General features: G+C 43.7%; 1 protein-coding gene across 3 annotated transcripts in view; it reads right to left on the bottom strand.

Annotated features, from left to right (window-relative positions):
- Window positions 1-14,712, bottom strand: part of IleRS (Isoleucyl-tRNA synthetase) — a 54,036-nt gene that overhangs the window by 31,568 nt on the left and 7,756 nt on the right. For all 3 annotated transcript variants that reach the window (XM_065437516.2, XM_065437515.2, XM_065437514.1), the window contains exons 7-13: window positions 14,271-14,399; window positions 10,213-10,300; window positions 10,068-10,128; window positions 5,494-5,589; window positions 4,364-4,486; window positions 3,971-4,161; window positions 88-214 (exon numbers count right to left, since the gene is read on the bottom strand). In XM_065437516.2, the coding sequence (XP_065293588.1) occupies window positions 88-214; window positions 3,971-4,161; window positions 4,364-4,486; window positions 5,494-5,589; window positions 10,068-10,128; window positions 10,213-10,300; window positions 14,271-14,399 (815 nt within the window). The remainder of the gene's footprint in view (window positions 1-87; window positions 215-3,970; window positions 4,162-4,363; window positions 4,487-5,493; window positions 5,590-10,067; window positions 10,129-10,212; window positions 10,301-14,270; window positions 14,400-14,712) is intronic.

Below are 14,712 nucleotides of genomic sequence, written 5' to 3'. Positions count from 1 at the left end.
CTTGAATATTGTTATAAGTGGGTTCATCTGCAATAAATTCCCACAAGAGCTTCTCATGAAGGACAAAAAAGGCAGAATGATACCTACCTCCTCGCCGTCATCGCTGACCCATATGGGAATTGGTGTGCCCCAGTATCGATTCCTGGATATGGCCCAGTCGTGGGCATCTCTGAGCCAGTTGCCAAAACGCTTTTCCTTGATGAAATCAGGGACCCTGTCATGAACCGCAAACAACATTGAGTATGGACCACTGAAGACAAAAGAGATCAAACTCTAGTTACTCTGATTATTTTAACTAAATTACTGGTAGATGTGCAACCCAACTACTGAATACGTTTAAGAATCCCATGTGACCATATTTTCGGAAGGAAGCCCCAGTACTCCTGGAAGACCGTGAGCCAGCCTGCCCACCACTCCCTAGTGTCACTGGAAGAATTAAAAAAAGATTCTGGGCAACACTACGAGGCTACCGCTGCAATCTAAAGAGCAACAAATGCACCATTCATTTGCTGCACATTCATTCACAGATGCACCAGCAAGAGCACTATTCATTTGCTAGCAGGACATGCGAGGCATGCCTTACTGAGTACCATCCAATTCGTGACCAAAGCACGGCAGTGGGTATGTGCGACTCCTAGAGAGAAATCAACTCAAATACAGTAGTTCATTTATACTAAGCATTCTTGGAATGACAGTTTAACTGCACTTTGCAACCATGCCTAGACAGACCATGCCTAGCATGCTGCCAAGCTTGCTATCTGTGCAGAGTGCCAGGAACGCTCTCGGCCACATATTACAGTGCAAGCTGTTATGGGCACATTCCAATAACTGTTTCAGTTGGCAATGCTTTTTCACACAACCGCTGGTGTCCATCACAGCTATTGCCAGGAATGAGAAAAAAAAAGAACGGAGTTCTTGCCGGGACCAGGATCACCAGAAGTCAACTACAGCCGATGACTGATAATTAGGACTCCACAGGAACATAAAGAAGTCCTAACAATCAAATGTCGGAAAAAACAAATGTATTAAAGAAACATCATTTTTTTTTAAGTTTCAAGGCCCCTGTGCAAGGAATAAGTGACCAATTGCCTGCTGCACTCATTTTCGCTTACGTGCAACAAAGTGTGCCTGTATTTCTGCCAGTATTGTGCTGCACGCTGATGCAAGGACTGCAAGGGCTCGAGTCAGATTGCATTTGCAGTTAAATCTCCGAGTTGTAGTGGTGCTACCGAGGCAAGGCCTCAGAGATTACCATCTAACATGCAATCTCTGAGGCCATACTTGATGTCTAGTCGGGGTTGCCAGAGGCGGTAATGGCGGCGGAATCTGCATGCGCTACAGCCGTGAAGTCCGGATAATCGAATGCAGAGTTGGCAGCTGTTTAAAATATTGATCGTGTTCACATATTAAGTCTATAGGCCATTGGCGGTGCCGCGAAGCTGTCCAATTTACCGACCATGTCCAGATTATCGGTGTCTGATTTATCGGTCGTGCTGCACTCTACCACTGTGTCAAACGCCAGCACTTGCAGCTGTAGAAACATGCCCTACACACGCGTCCTAGCACGCAAGGAGTAACGCAATTTGAGATGCATGCCGTGTAGTGTCTATAAATGCACACTTTACATTTCAGTTGCATATTATACCACGAGGTGACATGCCATGTAGCAGTTGTATAGCTAGCAATACAAGGTAGACAGAGAAGTTTTGAGGAAGAAAAAGAAGATTAAGGAGATGTATACAAAAATGACAGAATGGAAAACACATAGAGAATACCTGATCAAATCAAGCAGGCTAGGTGACTATTTCTCACTGTCTCATTTCAAAGGGTATGCCAATAAATCACCATGATCACCACCACCACCAGCAGAGAAGCACTGTATCGTGCCACTTGTCACGAAATGCGAGATGCGCGCCATGTAGCATCGATACGTGCAAACTTTGCATTACAGTTGCGCTGTATTCCACCAGGTGTTATGACATACAGCAGTTGCATAGGTAGTGCTACAAGGTAATTCAGCTCGTTCTCGTGAAAACGACTCGGAGACTTTGCCATGAAAACCCTCTAGTGTGTGCTGCTGAAAATAGAGCTCCGATGAAGCCACTCCTACAGCATATGCTGCAACTGCACTGTGTGTGCCTAACAGGCCTGCAACTTTTTTTGACATGTATAATGCAGTCAAGTAAAATCTAAGTGCAGATGGCAACGACGACTCAGCACTTTTATTACGAAAGCTCATAAAAAAAAAAAACTTTTCTGTGAAGGTAAATTTGCATATAAATGCCTTTGCATACAATGCCTTTTCCTTGATCTACCATTTCCGTTGTCGCATTTGGTTTCTTTACCAGTGAGTTTTGTGTGAGTGTAAAACTAAATGCACAAAAATTGCAGATGTTTTCCCCTGACTAGCTGTTCTTATAACGCTGTTGCCTACTGTATACTAGTGCAGAGTGATAAATGCTCTTTTTGTTTTTGAATTCCCCTTTGTTGGAAGTTCTACTTATGTACTTGTTGCTCACTTCTGTGAGGATCTGCTAATGCTCAAAGTATGAATTACCATATAGAATAGTATGGGTTGCACTTTCTTTTCCCAATTTTGACGAGGTGCAGCCCTTACATGGGACCAAGCCTTTTGATCAAATGGTGCCGGTGCAGCCAGTGGCTTGTGCACACCCCGGATCCACAGATGTACACGTGCCACAGAAAGTAAACGGTGCACGAGAACGCTGGCCGATCTGCATCTCCTGGTGGTAGCAGCTGTATCACAAGCTACGTAGCATGCGCAAAGAAAATCTGCAGTACCTTTCAATGTGCTTTTAAATCCTGCTTAATTACCGGCTCAGGCGAAGGAACGCTAGTTCCAGCCGTCGACGCTAGGGGAACCTTTATGCACTTGCAGAAACCATTTATTTCCGTGCTGTTGACGGAAACACTATAGTTGCCGTGTCATAATTTGGTGATTCTTATTTAACTTCCGCACAAATAAGTAGAGATAAAATAAATAAAGTCCGCAAATCGACTGCCTTCGCGCCCTTTCTATGCAGTATGTGGGCTACCTGGCTGCAAAAGAGAAATAAATATAACGGCAATAACAGCGGACAGCGACAGGCGCCGTGCGTTTATCAAGCAAATGGTTCTGGCGTGAGCTGCTTGCCATTGAAGAATAGCTGTGCCAAACTCAGCCAACTCCCCTAGCGTCGACCATTGGAAGAAGCACTTCTTCGCTAGAGCCTCCGATGAAACAGCGGTCAAAAACATATTGCATGACCTCCGCGAATTACCTTTGTGCCATGCTATGTAGTATGCACTGCTGCCGCTAGTACACGGAGATGTGGTTCTGCCACCGCTCACATGCTTCATTTACTTTCTGGGGCACCAGTACCGTTGCATCAGAGGTCAATCTGCAGCTCCTTCTGACTACTAGTAGCACGCAGAAGTTTGCAGCGCGTGAAAATTCACTGATGTGCATGCGTGTTACCGGGGCACCAAACACGAGTGCTTCTCCAATGGAAAATTTTTTTTTTTCCAAATTCTGGGATGCCAAGTTGGGGGTGCAGCCCTTACACGAGTCCAAAGGGTAAGTAAAAAAAACATGCACACACAGTCCCCAGCACATCGCTTGGCACCAGTTGTCACTTATGCAAAATAAGCAAGACAGAAAAATTTTGGAATTTCTCAGTGCGCAACACAAGCATTATCTGCTTGCATGCATAAAGTAGCCATGACATAATGGTTAGAATTTTCAGCTCTAAAGCACAATGTCACTGGCAAGATCCCAGAATGGATATCATTTTTACATTATGTAGTGCCATGTATAAAGCAAAGTGAGATCAAAATTAACAGGACTTGCCTACTTAGCAGATAAATGCTATGCACAGCAAAATCACCAACCCGACTTATGCCGAGTAGTGCCGACAAGTTATCCCAACACAATAATTTGCCAAGATTAATCAAGGTGTGCTGTGCTCACCAGTATGTCTCGGAGTTGGCCTTGAGCAGATCCTCCTGCATGTGTTCGACTCTGACAAACCACGAAGGCACTGCACGGTAGATCAACGGTGTGTCTGAGCGCCAGCAGAACGGATAGCTGTGCTTGGATGTGCTGTGGTTTACCAGACGACCACGGTTCTTGAGGTTCTTGATGATCTCTTTGTCAGCATCCTACATGAGCAGACAGACACCAATGATTGTTTTCTTGACAAGAAAGCAAGACGAGAGCTTGCCAGGCATCGCAAGGTGTCCATAGTCAAACAAGTCTTGCTCATAGCACTGCTGGGATACATTACATGCTTACTTTATTGGCAAGTTTTCTCTGTTAATCAACAGAGAATAAGAGTGTAAGAAGATACCGAACGGCACTTACCTTGACGTATAGTCCGAGAAAGTCCTTCACAGGTGCAACAAACTTGCCACTTGCATCCACAGGACAGACAATTTCTTGTTCTTTTGTGATGGCCCCATGAGAGAGGCACACTCTGTAATCGTCCTAGTATGTGATGCAGAAAGAAAACAGTGGTAGTCATTGAGAAGTCGGCTATACATCATGAGATGTTGATCATATGTACGGTATAGTAACTACTAAGGGAACATCAAATCAGAAAACCCACACCGATTACTACTCAGATTTGGCAGCAAGCTGTCTGCCATTACCTTTTATCAATTTATCTATACCTAATGCATCATATCAGCTGCTGATTCCCTTGAAATGCAATGCAGACTTCCTGAAGTTATGTAAGACTGATGGCGTTCCCTTTTAGAATGGACCTTACTGTACGTAAGTCGCACAAAGTCCCCAGACCTACTATATATAGAGCCGTGGTTCTGTGTTATACTTCAGAGTGGTTTGGTTATATTTCTAGGTGCCCATCCTATGAATCAGTTGTATATGAACTAGTTGCATCAAGTCACAATTTAGCTGCTAAATCCCAATAATTGAGGCGAATGATCAGTAGAAAAAGGAAAGTAGTAAGGCATATGGTTTCACAATTATGTGGCCAACTTCAGAAACTTATTTAATAAATATCCTTGAAGTGGCTTCGAGAAGGGTACAGTGCTGACCAAAAGTAAGTGCAAAAGTTTCTATGCACGACTGGATCCTCACAATGCTAATGGAAAGCACAAACGAAATACAGTTACTAAAAAGTACGCCATCTCAAGCTTAGACTGGACAGTCTGAAGAGCAGAAGCAAAGCACCATATTTCTGCGCTTATAACCTGCCCCTGCACTTCCTACGCCCTGCATTTAAATCTGTGCAACTTCACAGCAATGTGCAGTAGAGTGGCATGAAGAAGAATCTGAAGGCTAATTCTGTGCACAGCCCACCTATACTTTTTTTTTAAATTTTAGCACCAATTGTACGCAAGAGGAGTATGTTAGCTAAACTATTAACAGCTGACCTTTGCTGTGTTATTCATGCTAGTGCTGCTGGAGCTGTGATCAAAGCGAGACAAATAAAGGGGGTGAAAAGGGTGTTGCAATCCGGATGAACCTACCTCTCCAAAATATGGTGCTTGGTGAACGACTCCTGTTCCGCTCTCAGCTGTGACGTAGTTGTCACAGAAAACTCTAAATGCACCTCTGGATTTGTACTGGAAGACACAAGATGAAAATGACAATTCACAGCATCCAAGAAAATTAAAGAAAGTAAGAAAAGGCACAACTCATAGTATATTACCTATATTGCAGTAGACATTAAATGCCTGACTGCTGTAATACACCATTAAACCTCGATATAACGAACTTCAATATAATGAAATTCTCGATATAGCAAGGTAACTGTTTATAAAAACAGAAACTTCCGCGCACGCAGATGGTCAAATGGTTTAATTACTCAGGGTGTTTACCAAGTTGAAATTTCCAAATGTCCTGAGTTTTACAAGCTTTGCATGAGTGAATTTGCAAAATTCTCTGAGTGACACAGAAATTCGTTTTATGTCAAGACGGGCTGACACCATGCCACCCGATGCTGTCACTCTCTAGTAAGCATGCTAAAATATAAAACGATGACTTAATTCAGTTTGAATAGTACGAAGTGTTGTTAATTTTATTCAAAAAGTAAACCAAAGGAAAATGTTAGTAAAATGCGCAACTAATAAAATATATTCGGAAAAGAAAGGGTAAAACCCATTCCAAATCGAGTCAAACATTTTCAAATATAAACAAAAAGAAGATGCATAAGAAAGCAAATATTTTCGAATGTGAGCAATTTCTATCAGCTGAGCAAGCTCATTGGTACGAGGCCTGAACTTTGTCACAAGTGAGATTCTCTCTTAGCAGCTGGTAAGTCAACCGCAACCGTCCTGACATACTCTCAACCCGTGCACGACGCCTCAATTTTCCTGCTTTCAAGTTTATTTTAGTTCGGATAAGGGATACCTGCATCTCAGCATGAGCCAACATTGTTCTTTGAGCTCAAGCTCCTTCAAAGAAGCAGCGGCAAGCTTCCTTTTCCATTCGTTCCTCCTTGCGTCAGTCCTTTCTGTTCTCGTCGTCCTTGTGCCATACTACATTCACCGCATGGATCATTTGAAGCATCCTCCTGGTCAGTTGTAACGTCAACGTCCGATTTTTCAGACCCCCTCAGGGCCACGAAAACGTCCGAAAAAATGATTGCATGCCTTTTACTGCCCCTAAGGGCTCAAATTGCCACACGCATGCCTGAAAAAGCTCTAAAGGCCTGCTAGTACACTTACTAGGCATATCGATGCTCGTACTGTGACAGGAGACGGCAGGTGCACGCATGTATAATTAAGGAACACGCATTGTGTCCCGTGACACTTGCCCCTGCCCATGCTTATGCTTCACTGCGTAACATTGCCATATCGAGACGAAGTGGACTTTCGGGAACTGGCATTATGCAACGCATTCTGCTTTCCGAGCTTTGAAGCCAATCATGAGGATCACAAAGGGGGGGCCATTGCTAACAGCGGCAAATTCTTTCAACGAAAAACACGGCACTGAACGGCAAGAAACTTAATAGCGAACATCAAAGCAGCTAGGACTAGCGTTGCTGCAGTGGTGGCTACGGCTGCCAGCAGATCTGCGTGCAGAAGCACCAGTTCGAGGCGGCGAGATAATAAAAATGCCGGTGATGGTGGCTTTGATTAATGTCATTTCAGCTCTGCGGGCACGGCAGAAGGTCCAGAAAATCGGACGGCGAATGGCTCTTGTGGCCGAAATTTCAGACGTTCTCATACATTGACTCTATGGGGTACGTAGTGGTGCCGTGAAGCCATCAGAATTATCAGGCGTCCTGGAAGTCGGTCATTGACTGTACGCTAGCAACTCCTCCAACCGATGACATGGCATCAAAGACGATTCGTTAGGATTCCTCTATTACTCGAGCCAACAATACTGCGACTTTTGTTCCCTTTTAATAAAATTACAACTAATTTTCCCGGATAAAAGCAATAATTCCCCAAGTTCTCCCTCAGTATTTCCAGACTATTCAAAATGCCTGAGAATACCCAGTCTTGCTCTTTGGTAAACACCCCAAAATGTACATGCAGCTGCTTGCGAACGCACCTCTCAAATTGCGCGCCGTACGACCCCTGAAGCAGAGCAGCGTAATGTTCCATATAAAGTCCTAGTAGGATAAGACCTTATCGCACCCTGCATGCTGTATGCTATCGGTGTGAGTGAAAACATGCAAGAGTGAGCCGAGAAGAACGGTGGTTAGATGAATGCAGACTTCCCGCACGGGCAAGGGGAAAGGGTAGCAAGCTCACAGAAATGCAATCGAGGGGGGGAGGGGCAGGCTGGCACGAGTCTCCTTTTTTTTTAGCGCGATCGTGGCAACTTAAAGGATATCAGCGCGGCTGAGCGCTGATGCGTCGTTTTATATGTAATCTGAGATGGCACAGCATCACATGCAGCATCTTTCCTCACATTTAGTACTGGAGATAGCGTAATTTTCTTTCAATAGATTAAGCGCCGAAAAGTGACAGCACACAAGAAGAAAAACAGACAGAACTGTCTGTCCTGTCTGTTTTTCTTCTTGTGTGCTGTCACTTTTCGGCGCTTATTCTATTGAAAGCTATGCACCAACTAGCCCCACAACGTGTTTTACTGCGATAGCGTAATCTTGAGTTTAGGAGGGTGAAGCAAGAGGCAGAACAAGCATTCACTCCCTGCTACCAGCACTTTTCATGATAGTGTCGTCCCAATGTGGAAGACACTATCAGCTGCGGGAGCAGAGAGAATGCAAAAGCAAAGTTAGCTTCGCTTTGTACCGCTGATGTGAAAACCATTTTTCACCGCCGACTTACATATTCAACAAAACTAATTCTCATTAAAATTTGCTTTTTCCGATTGCCCGATAATTCAGAAAATTATGCGGCCTCTACCACGTAAGAAAAAATACATAGGTGACTACTAATTTACATAAAGGGTGCATATAAATTTCAATATAAGAGTATTTCAATATAAAGAAGCAAATTTCTGATTCTATCAACTTTGTTATATCAAGGTTTAACCCTTTGAGGGTCAAAGACTTAAATATATGGCGCCACGAACAAGTCCCAAATGGTCGATACCGTATATTAACGGCACCGTCTGCTTGTTCTAGAAATGCGCCAATTATTCAAGTCTTTGCTGCCCAGCAAGTGCTGCCACTCCGTGTGGATGCAAGGAACTTTTTTTTCCCCCTTCCATAGTCTCAGTTTTCATTCCACAGTTTCTTTAGGGTGGCATTGCAGCGACTGCTCACATATCTGCACGTGCATAAGTGCATGGCAGTTTTTGGGTTTCGTCTCGCGGGCAGCTTCCACTCTCTGAACTAATAAAAACTGATCTCTATCTGGTTTCTAAGCTCTCAAAGGGTCACCACTAGATGCTCGCTTGTTTATTGTTCACATGAGTGTGATTACATCTATTCACAGGCCTGCCCTGGTGTATACAAATGATGTCACCATATACGAACGATCCTGACATGCCTGCATTTCTTTTCTCAAGATTTGCAAAGCTAACTGCTCCTCAGTGGCGATGGGACAAAGGATTACTGAAAGTTTCTAACTAGTTTCATTTTTCTGATGGGCAGACAACCATAGAGTTTTGCTGTGCGCGCTCACATACACAGTTTGATTATGCTATGGGTGTGTGCATTGGTTGCTGTGCTGCAAGGGTGTGCAGCGGCGATTCCTCCGATGCGGACTACTGCCAAAGTGCCAAATAAGAATTTATCCATTTCAGTGAATCTACATTTTTATTCTTACTAGAAATATTTATGCAAGCCCATTTGTATTTATGAGTAAACAATGCATATTCACCTAAGGAAAAAATTTTATTTTGTTACTTTATGGTCACTCTTAAATTGCAGTAAACATTTTTTGGAATAGGTCAGTCTGAAGATTTTAAATCTGCAATAAAATCATTTGACCCTGGGGGGTCACATTTGGCGAAAAAAGAAAAGGACTTCGAAGGGTCCACTGAATATTGCAAATCAGTTCTGCAGAATCAGTTCTGCGCAAGGTGGAGGAAGTGTCATGAAAGGGAAAATTGTCTTCATGCTACATTCCTCCACCTTGTGAGTTTCTGCAGAAGTGACTTGTCATAATCAGTGTCGCTGTGCTTTGAGCTCACAATTAATTAGCCCTCATGCTGCAATATGCTAGCCTCCTGATTAGCTCAGATGGTAGAGCAACCACGCCAGAAAGGCATCAGTCCCAGGTTCGAATCCAGGACGAGGACCAATTTTCCTCAACTGCGAAGCAACATAAGATGACGAGCACAATGAATGTTGCACTAAACTTTACTCCTAAGGGCGGTAATACTACATCGTAATTTCTACAAAGAAAACATCACAATGTGCTCTATTTATGGAGTATATTCTCTGTGCATCTATTGCAGAGTATTTCAAGAATGGGTACTTTCAGCATATCATTTCAGAACAAGGCTGCAAGACACCAACATTCCTTGGAGTAGCTAGCAATCCAACCTCGCATGTCTGACATGAATATCGGAGACCAATCTGACTGAATCAAGCACAACAGGCAGTACACCACACAAATCATTATTTTTAACGGCATCACTATGTTAAAATACACAAAAACCTTCACTGAAAACATACCTGTTGAAAGTATGGGAAGATTGGCTCATACTTCTTGCCAACAAGTGTGCAACCCTTGAACCTGCGTAGGTATAGGGAAATTAAAGATTATAAAGAGCGTTTATAACACACAAGTGTCAGCGTGATGTCATAAATATAAGCTTGCCTTTCTAAGATGGTGTACTCTTCTGGTTTCTTGTATAGGATGTCTAGCCGTGCTTCCATCATTATATAAACTTTGCCAGTGCTGTTGTCTGAGTAAAAGATAAATGCATTAGTCAAGAGTAGCAGTTAAACATCATGTCACTGCTTTTATGACCCATGTAATGCAACTTCTTAAAGAAAACTAACATAATTCCGTGAGATTTATAAAATTGTCTTACCCAACAAACTCGTAGAAGTTCAGGTTAAATTACAAGACTAATTTGCAAGCCAAATACGGTATTTACTCGCATAATGATCACACTTTTCTCTAAAAAAAAAATTGATGCAAATTCAGGGGTGCGATTATTATGCGGGTTAAATTTCCTGCGAGAAGAAAAAAAAAATTTCATCCCGCATTTGCTGCGGGATGACAACAGGCCAACAAATAGGCGGCTGCAGCTGTGTGTAGTGTGGAACACCAAAACAAAAATGGTGGCCGGCAGAGCAAGCCGAACGCGCCGAACCCAATTTTTTTTCTTCTCGTGAGTACATTTCGTGCATTGAAACAGTTTCTTCTGTATCAGCAATGAATAATATCGTTAATATCAGCAAGTTTGCGGCAATAACATAGCCACATCCACTTTGAGGGGACAGAAACAAATGGGCACGCTTAGCTGCCAGTGACATAGAAACACATGGCCGGCATGCTGCGGAAACTGCGGCATTAGTCTTCAATACTATCCTAATATCCTAATACGACACGTTTCCACTAAGGGTGGGCGAATATCTTAGGTGTGTTACAAGCGTCAGTGTATGAATTGGGTACACTTCTAACGTATCAGTGTAAACGTGGCTACTATCGTTGCTGCTCGCTAGTTGTTGCGTGTCCACGAGTGCAGATAAGAATTGAGAGGCACCTTTTTTGTTGTTGTTGATCACAACCATTATAAAGCCTACCCATAAGAAAGGCAAGCTTGGTTGTACCTCTTTTTGTCATGGAAGTGCGGAAAGTGATGAAAGTAATTAAATGGGGCATCTACTTTAGAATGTTTGGTGCATGCAGACCGCTTGGTTTGTCTTGAGTCGTTTGCGTACTATTTGACAGATGGCAAGCGCGATGATTATTAGCTAGAATTGGCACACGACATATCGCTGCGGCAAGTTTGGGGTGCGATCATTACGCGAGTAAATACGGTACAGCCCCAGCATTTTCCTAAGGACATTACCTGCACAGTCAAGCACACTGTTTCACTTATTAAAAAGGGTGTCAAAGACAATCCCCCAGCTAATTACGAGGCATTTAGGTGCTTCTCTTTTTTTTTTTTCTAGTTCTCTATTTTGAAGTTTAAATATTCATACACATCTTTCCAACTGTATGCACGCTACACTATTTGCGTCTGACAAGCTATGTTAGGGCATTGATGCTTGTGATGTTATATGCATATAAATTTCACATTATAATGTTTCACCATGATGTACTTTGCCTAGCTTCAGCAAATATTCCTGCCTAGTACCCAACACACTACGTAATGAGTCAAGACCTGCAGCTTAGTTCAGTTTAGTTTCTGTTCACCCCTTCAATGGTGTTTGATCTCTTGTTACTGCATTTACCATAGTTTCACGATTCTAAGCATCCGCCGCTATTTTCGAAAAAAAGAAATGGAAGAAAGTTTGCATGTGAATCTTAAGCGCTCCCTTTGTTGCGAGGAAGAGCACGTAGCCAAGGCTGCCAGCACTTGCTCACTCTGCCGTCGAGCCATGAGCCATCGGAGTCCTGAAATGGCCGTATCGGCGGTGCAATTTCTGGCTTCTTGCTCACATTCGCCCGGATCGGCACGTGCGACGGATGTTCCCTGCCACACACGCCAATCCAGGTGGCCATGTCTTGCATTGCTACGTTCCGACACTACAATACAGACGGTGGCATAGAACACCACAAACTAAGCCCCCCCCCCCCCCCCCCCCCCGAAAGAAAACAGGCCGAAAGCAACCCCAATAACTCTATCAATGTGTTTCCACATGAAGCTGGTATCGGCAGTGTTAGGCAAGTTTTGTGGGCATCACGGACACGCACTGCTTTGTATGGTGTCCGTATTTTCGACAGCCCCAAATGGAAGTTGGAATGAGTTTGAAGAGGGCTTCCTACAGCTTGAAGTTCAAACGAACTGTAATAGCATTTTTGCTGAAGATAATGGCAACCATAGTGCCGCAGCGGAATTCAGCATGGGCCAAGCCTGTGTCATCGAGTGGAGGAAGCAGCGGGCAGATTATCAAGGGCGCCGCAATGCGTAAAAAGTTTATGGAGCTGCACAAAGGACAACATCTGCAAATTGAAGTCTGCGAGTTTGTTTGCAGCGAATGATGCAGGGGCTTCGCTGTCATTGATACATAGGATCCCAGAAAGTGAGGGTGAAGACAACAGGGTACGAGAAGCAGCATGTCACAGTGATGCTGTGCATAACAGCTGACGACCGAAAGCTTTCACCATGCATCATCCTCAGAGAAAAAACATGTAAAAAAAATGAATGTTTTTTAAAGATGTTATCGTAAGATTCAAGGAAAAACGGTGGATGACAGCCGAGCTGATGTCAGATTGGATTCGAGTCGTGTGGCAGCAGCGCCTGGGACCATTGCTCGGCGGACCTGCAGGCATGCGGTCGATGCTTCTGTTGGACACGTTTCATGGCCATCCTACCCTTGAAGTAAAGACCAAGCTTTAGAAGAACCATTACAACTTGGTTGTGATTCCAGGTGACAGTGCTGCAACCTCTCGACATTTCAATCAACAAACTTTTTAAGGCTAATCTTCGACAGGAGTACGAAGAGTGGGTGTGGAACCCCGACCGGAAAAAGACGGCGACGGGAAATCTGCAGAGGGCATCCTTGTCAACCATCGCAAGGTGGATTTCGGATGCGTGGGAGTGGGTCCAAGTCGACGTCGTTGCCAAGCCATTTAAGAATTGTTCGATCACAAACTATTTCGATGAAACGGAAGATGACCTGCTGTGGGATAGTGAGAGCAGCAGCTCAAACAGTGTGATGGACTCAAGTGGCACTGAGAGTGACAGAGTAGTGATCATGGGTTCCTAGGTTCATTGTCTGAACCTAGGTATCTTTTTTTTGAATGTTTGCCAAATAAAATGTCATTTCTCGTGCCCGTCTCATCGAAACATCGCCCGAAAACAAAGGGGGGGGGGGGGGGGGTGCTTAGAGGGCAAGTATGAAAGTCAAGAACCTGTGCAAGGCCTGTTTGATAAGGTTAAGGTTAAGGGGAAAATCCCCATTTGACATAGCTTTAAGAGGCACCAGATATAGTAGACATCTGTTAATTTGACTCCAGTTAATCACATTTTTCAGTAATTTCGATCCTGACCCAAGTTCCCAGCTAGAGCTCATGCATTTCTATGGGCCCAAACTTATTTTGATCCTAAAATTGGTATTCAACAAATAACTTGAACTTGACCAGTCAGCATGCACGCATCTGACCTCTATGGTGACCCCAATAGCGACCCTGTTACTGGCAGTGTCCGTCTCGTCAGAACTTAGGAAACAGTGATTGCGCTGAACACACATCACCTCCCATCAAAAAGGCCCATTTTCAGCCAGCATAAAGAGGATTTCCCGCAATAACAGTAGCTCACAATGTCTGATTACGGCATTCCCCAAAACCTAACCCACATTTTTTTTTTCTCTGCGACATTGGGCCACAAGTTGCCTGCACGTTGCAATCAGACACGAAACTTAAAGCCACCTTTGCAAAATTCCTACACTTCACCACATAATATGCATATATTGTGATGAAGCTGACTTTAGGAAACTGGCCACCATTGTGCAACACAAGTTGGACACTCAGCCATTTTCTTGCTAAAAATTCAGGCGTGTGTTAGATTTCTTTGTTTAGGAACTTAAATCTCATTTCTATGGTAGTTTAAGTGGGTGCTCCTTTGCTTCAGAGGGGTGTTCTGGCATTTTTACAAAGCTTGCTCAATTCAACCTGCCGGATCATTCGATCAACTTCAATGGTCCCATCAGGGTTGAATTAATGGACGTGGACTGTATTTTTAGCCACAGGTTACTAACCTTTCAGCTTGACGTAGATCATTTCTGGGTTCACACACAAAGCCAGATTGCTGGGAAGTGTCCAGGGTGTTGTCGTCCACGCAATCATGGAGACATTGGGCTCATCATCGAGTGGAAAATTGACGATCACTAAAAAAGCACAGCGGGTAAGAAATAAACAAAACTCAAAAGATACTTTAATGGTCTGGCAATTGAGTGTCTGCAAATACTGCACAAACTGTTGCATTCACATAAAATTGAAACACCATGCCCAAGTCAAACAGTGCAGCAGTAAAAGCTTCGAAGTGCAACCCCATTTCAAATTACTGAGAAGACTGACTTGGGGTTTAACGCCCCAGAGTAGCACTGGGACTACACGAGATGCTGTAGTGGAGGACTACAGGTTATAATTTCAACCACCTGCATTAGTTATTGTGTACCAAATACTATAACAACAGAAGGG

Source organism: Dermacentor albipictus, chromosome 5, assembly GCF_038994185.2.
Source record: "Dermacentor albipictus isolate Rhodes 1998 colony chromosome 5, USDA_Dalb.pri_finalv2, whole genome shotgun sequence".
In the NCBI taxonomy this organism is placed as follows: Eukaryota; Metazoa; Arthropoda; class Arachnida; order Ixodida; family Ixodidae; genus Dermacentor; species Dermacentor albipictus.
Note: the sequence above shows the minus strand (reverse complement) of the source record. Positions and strands in the feature narration are given on the sequence as shown.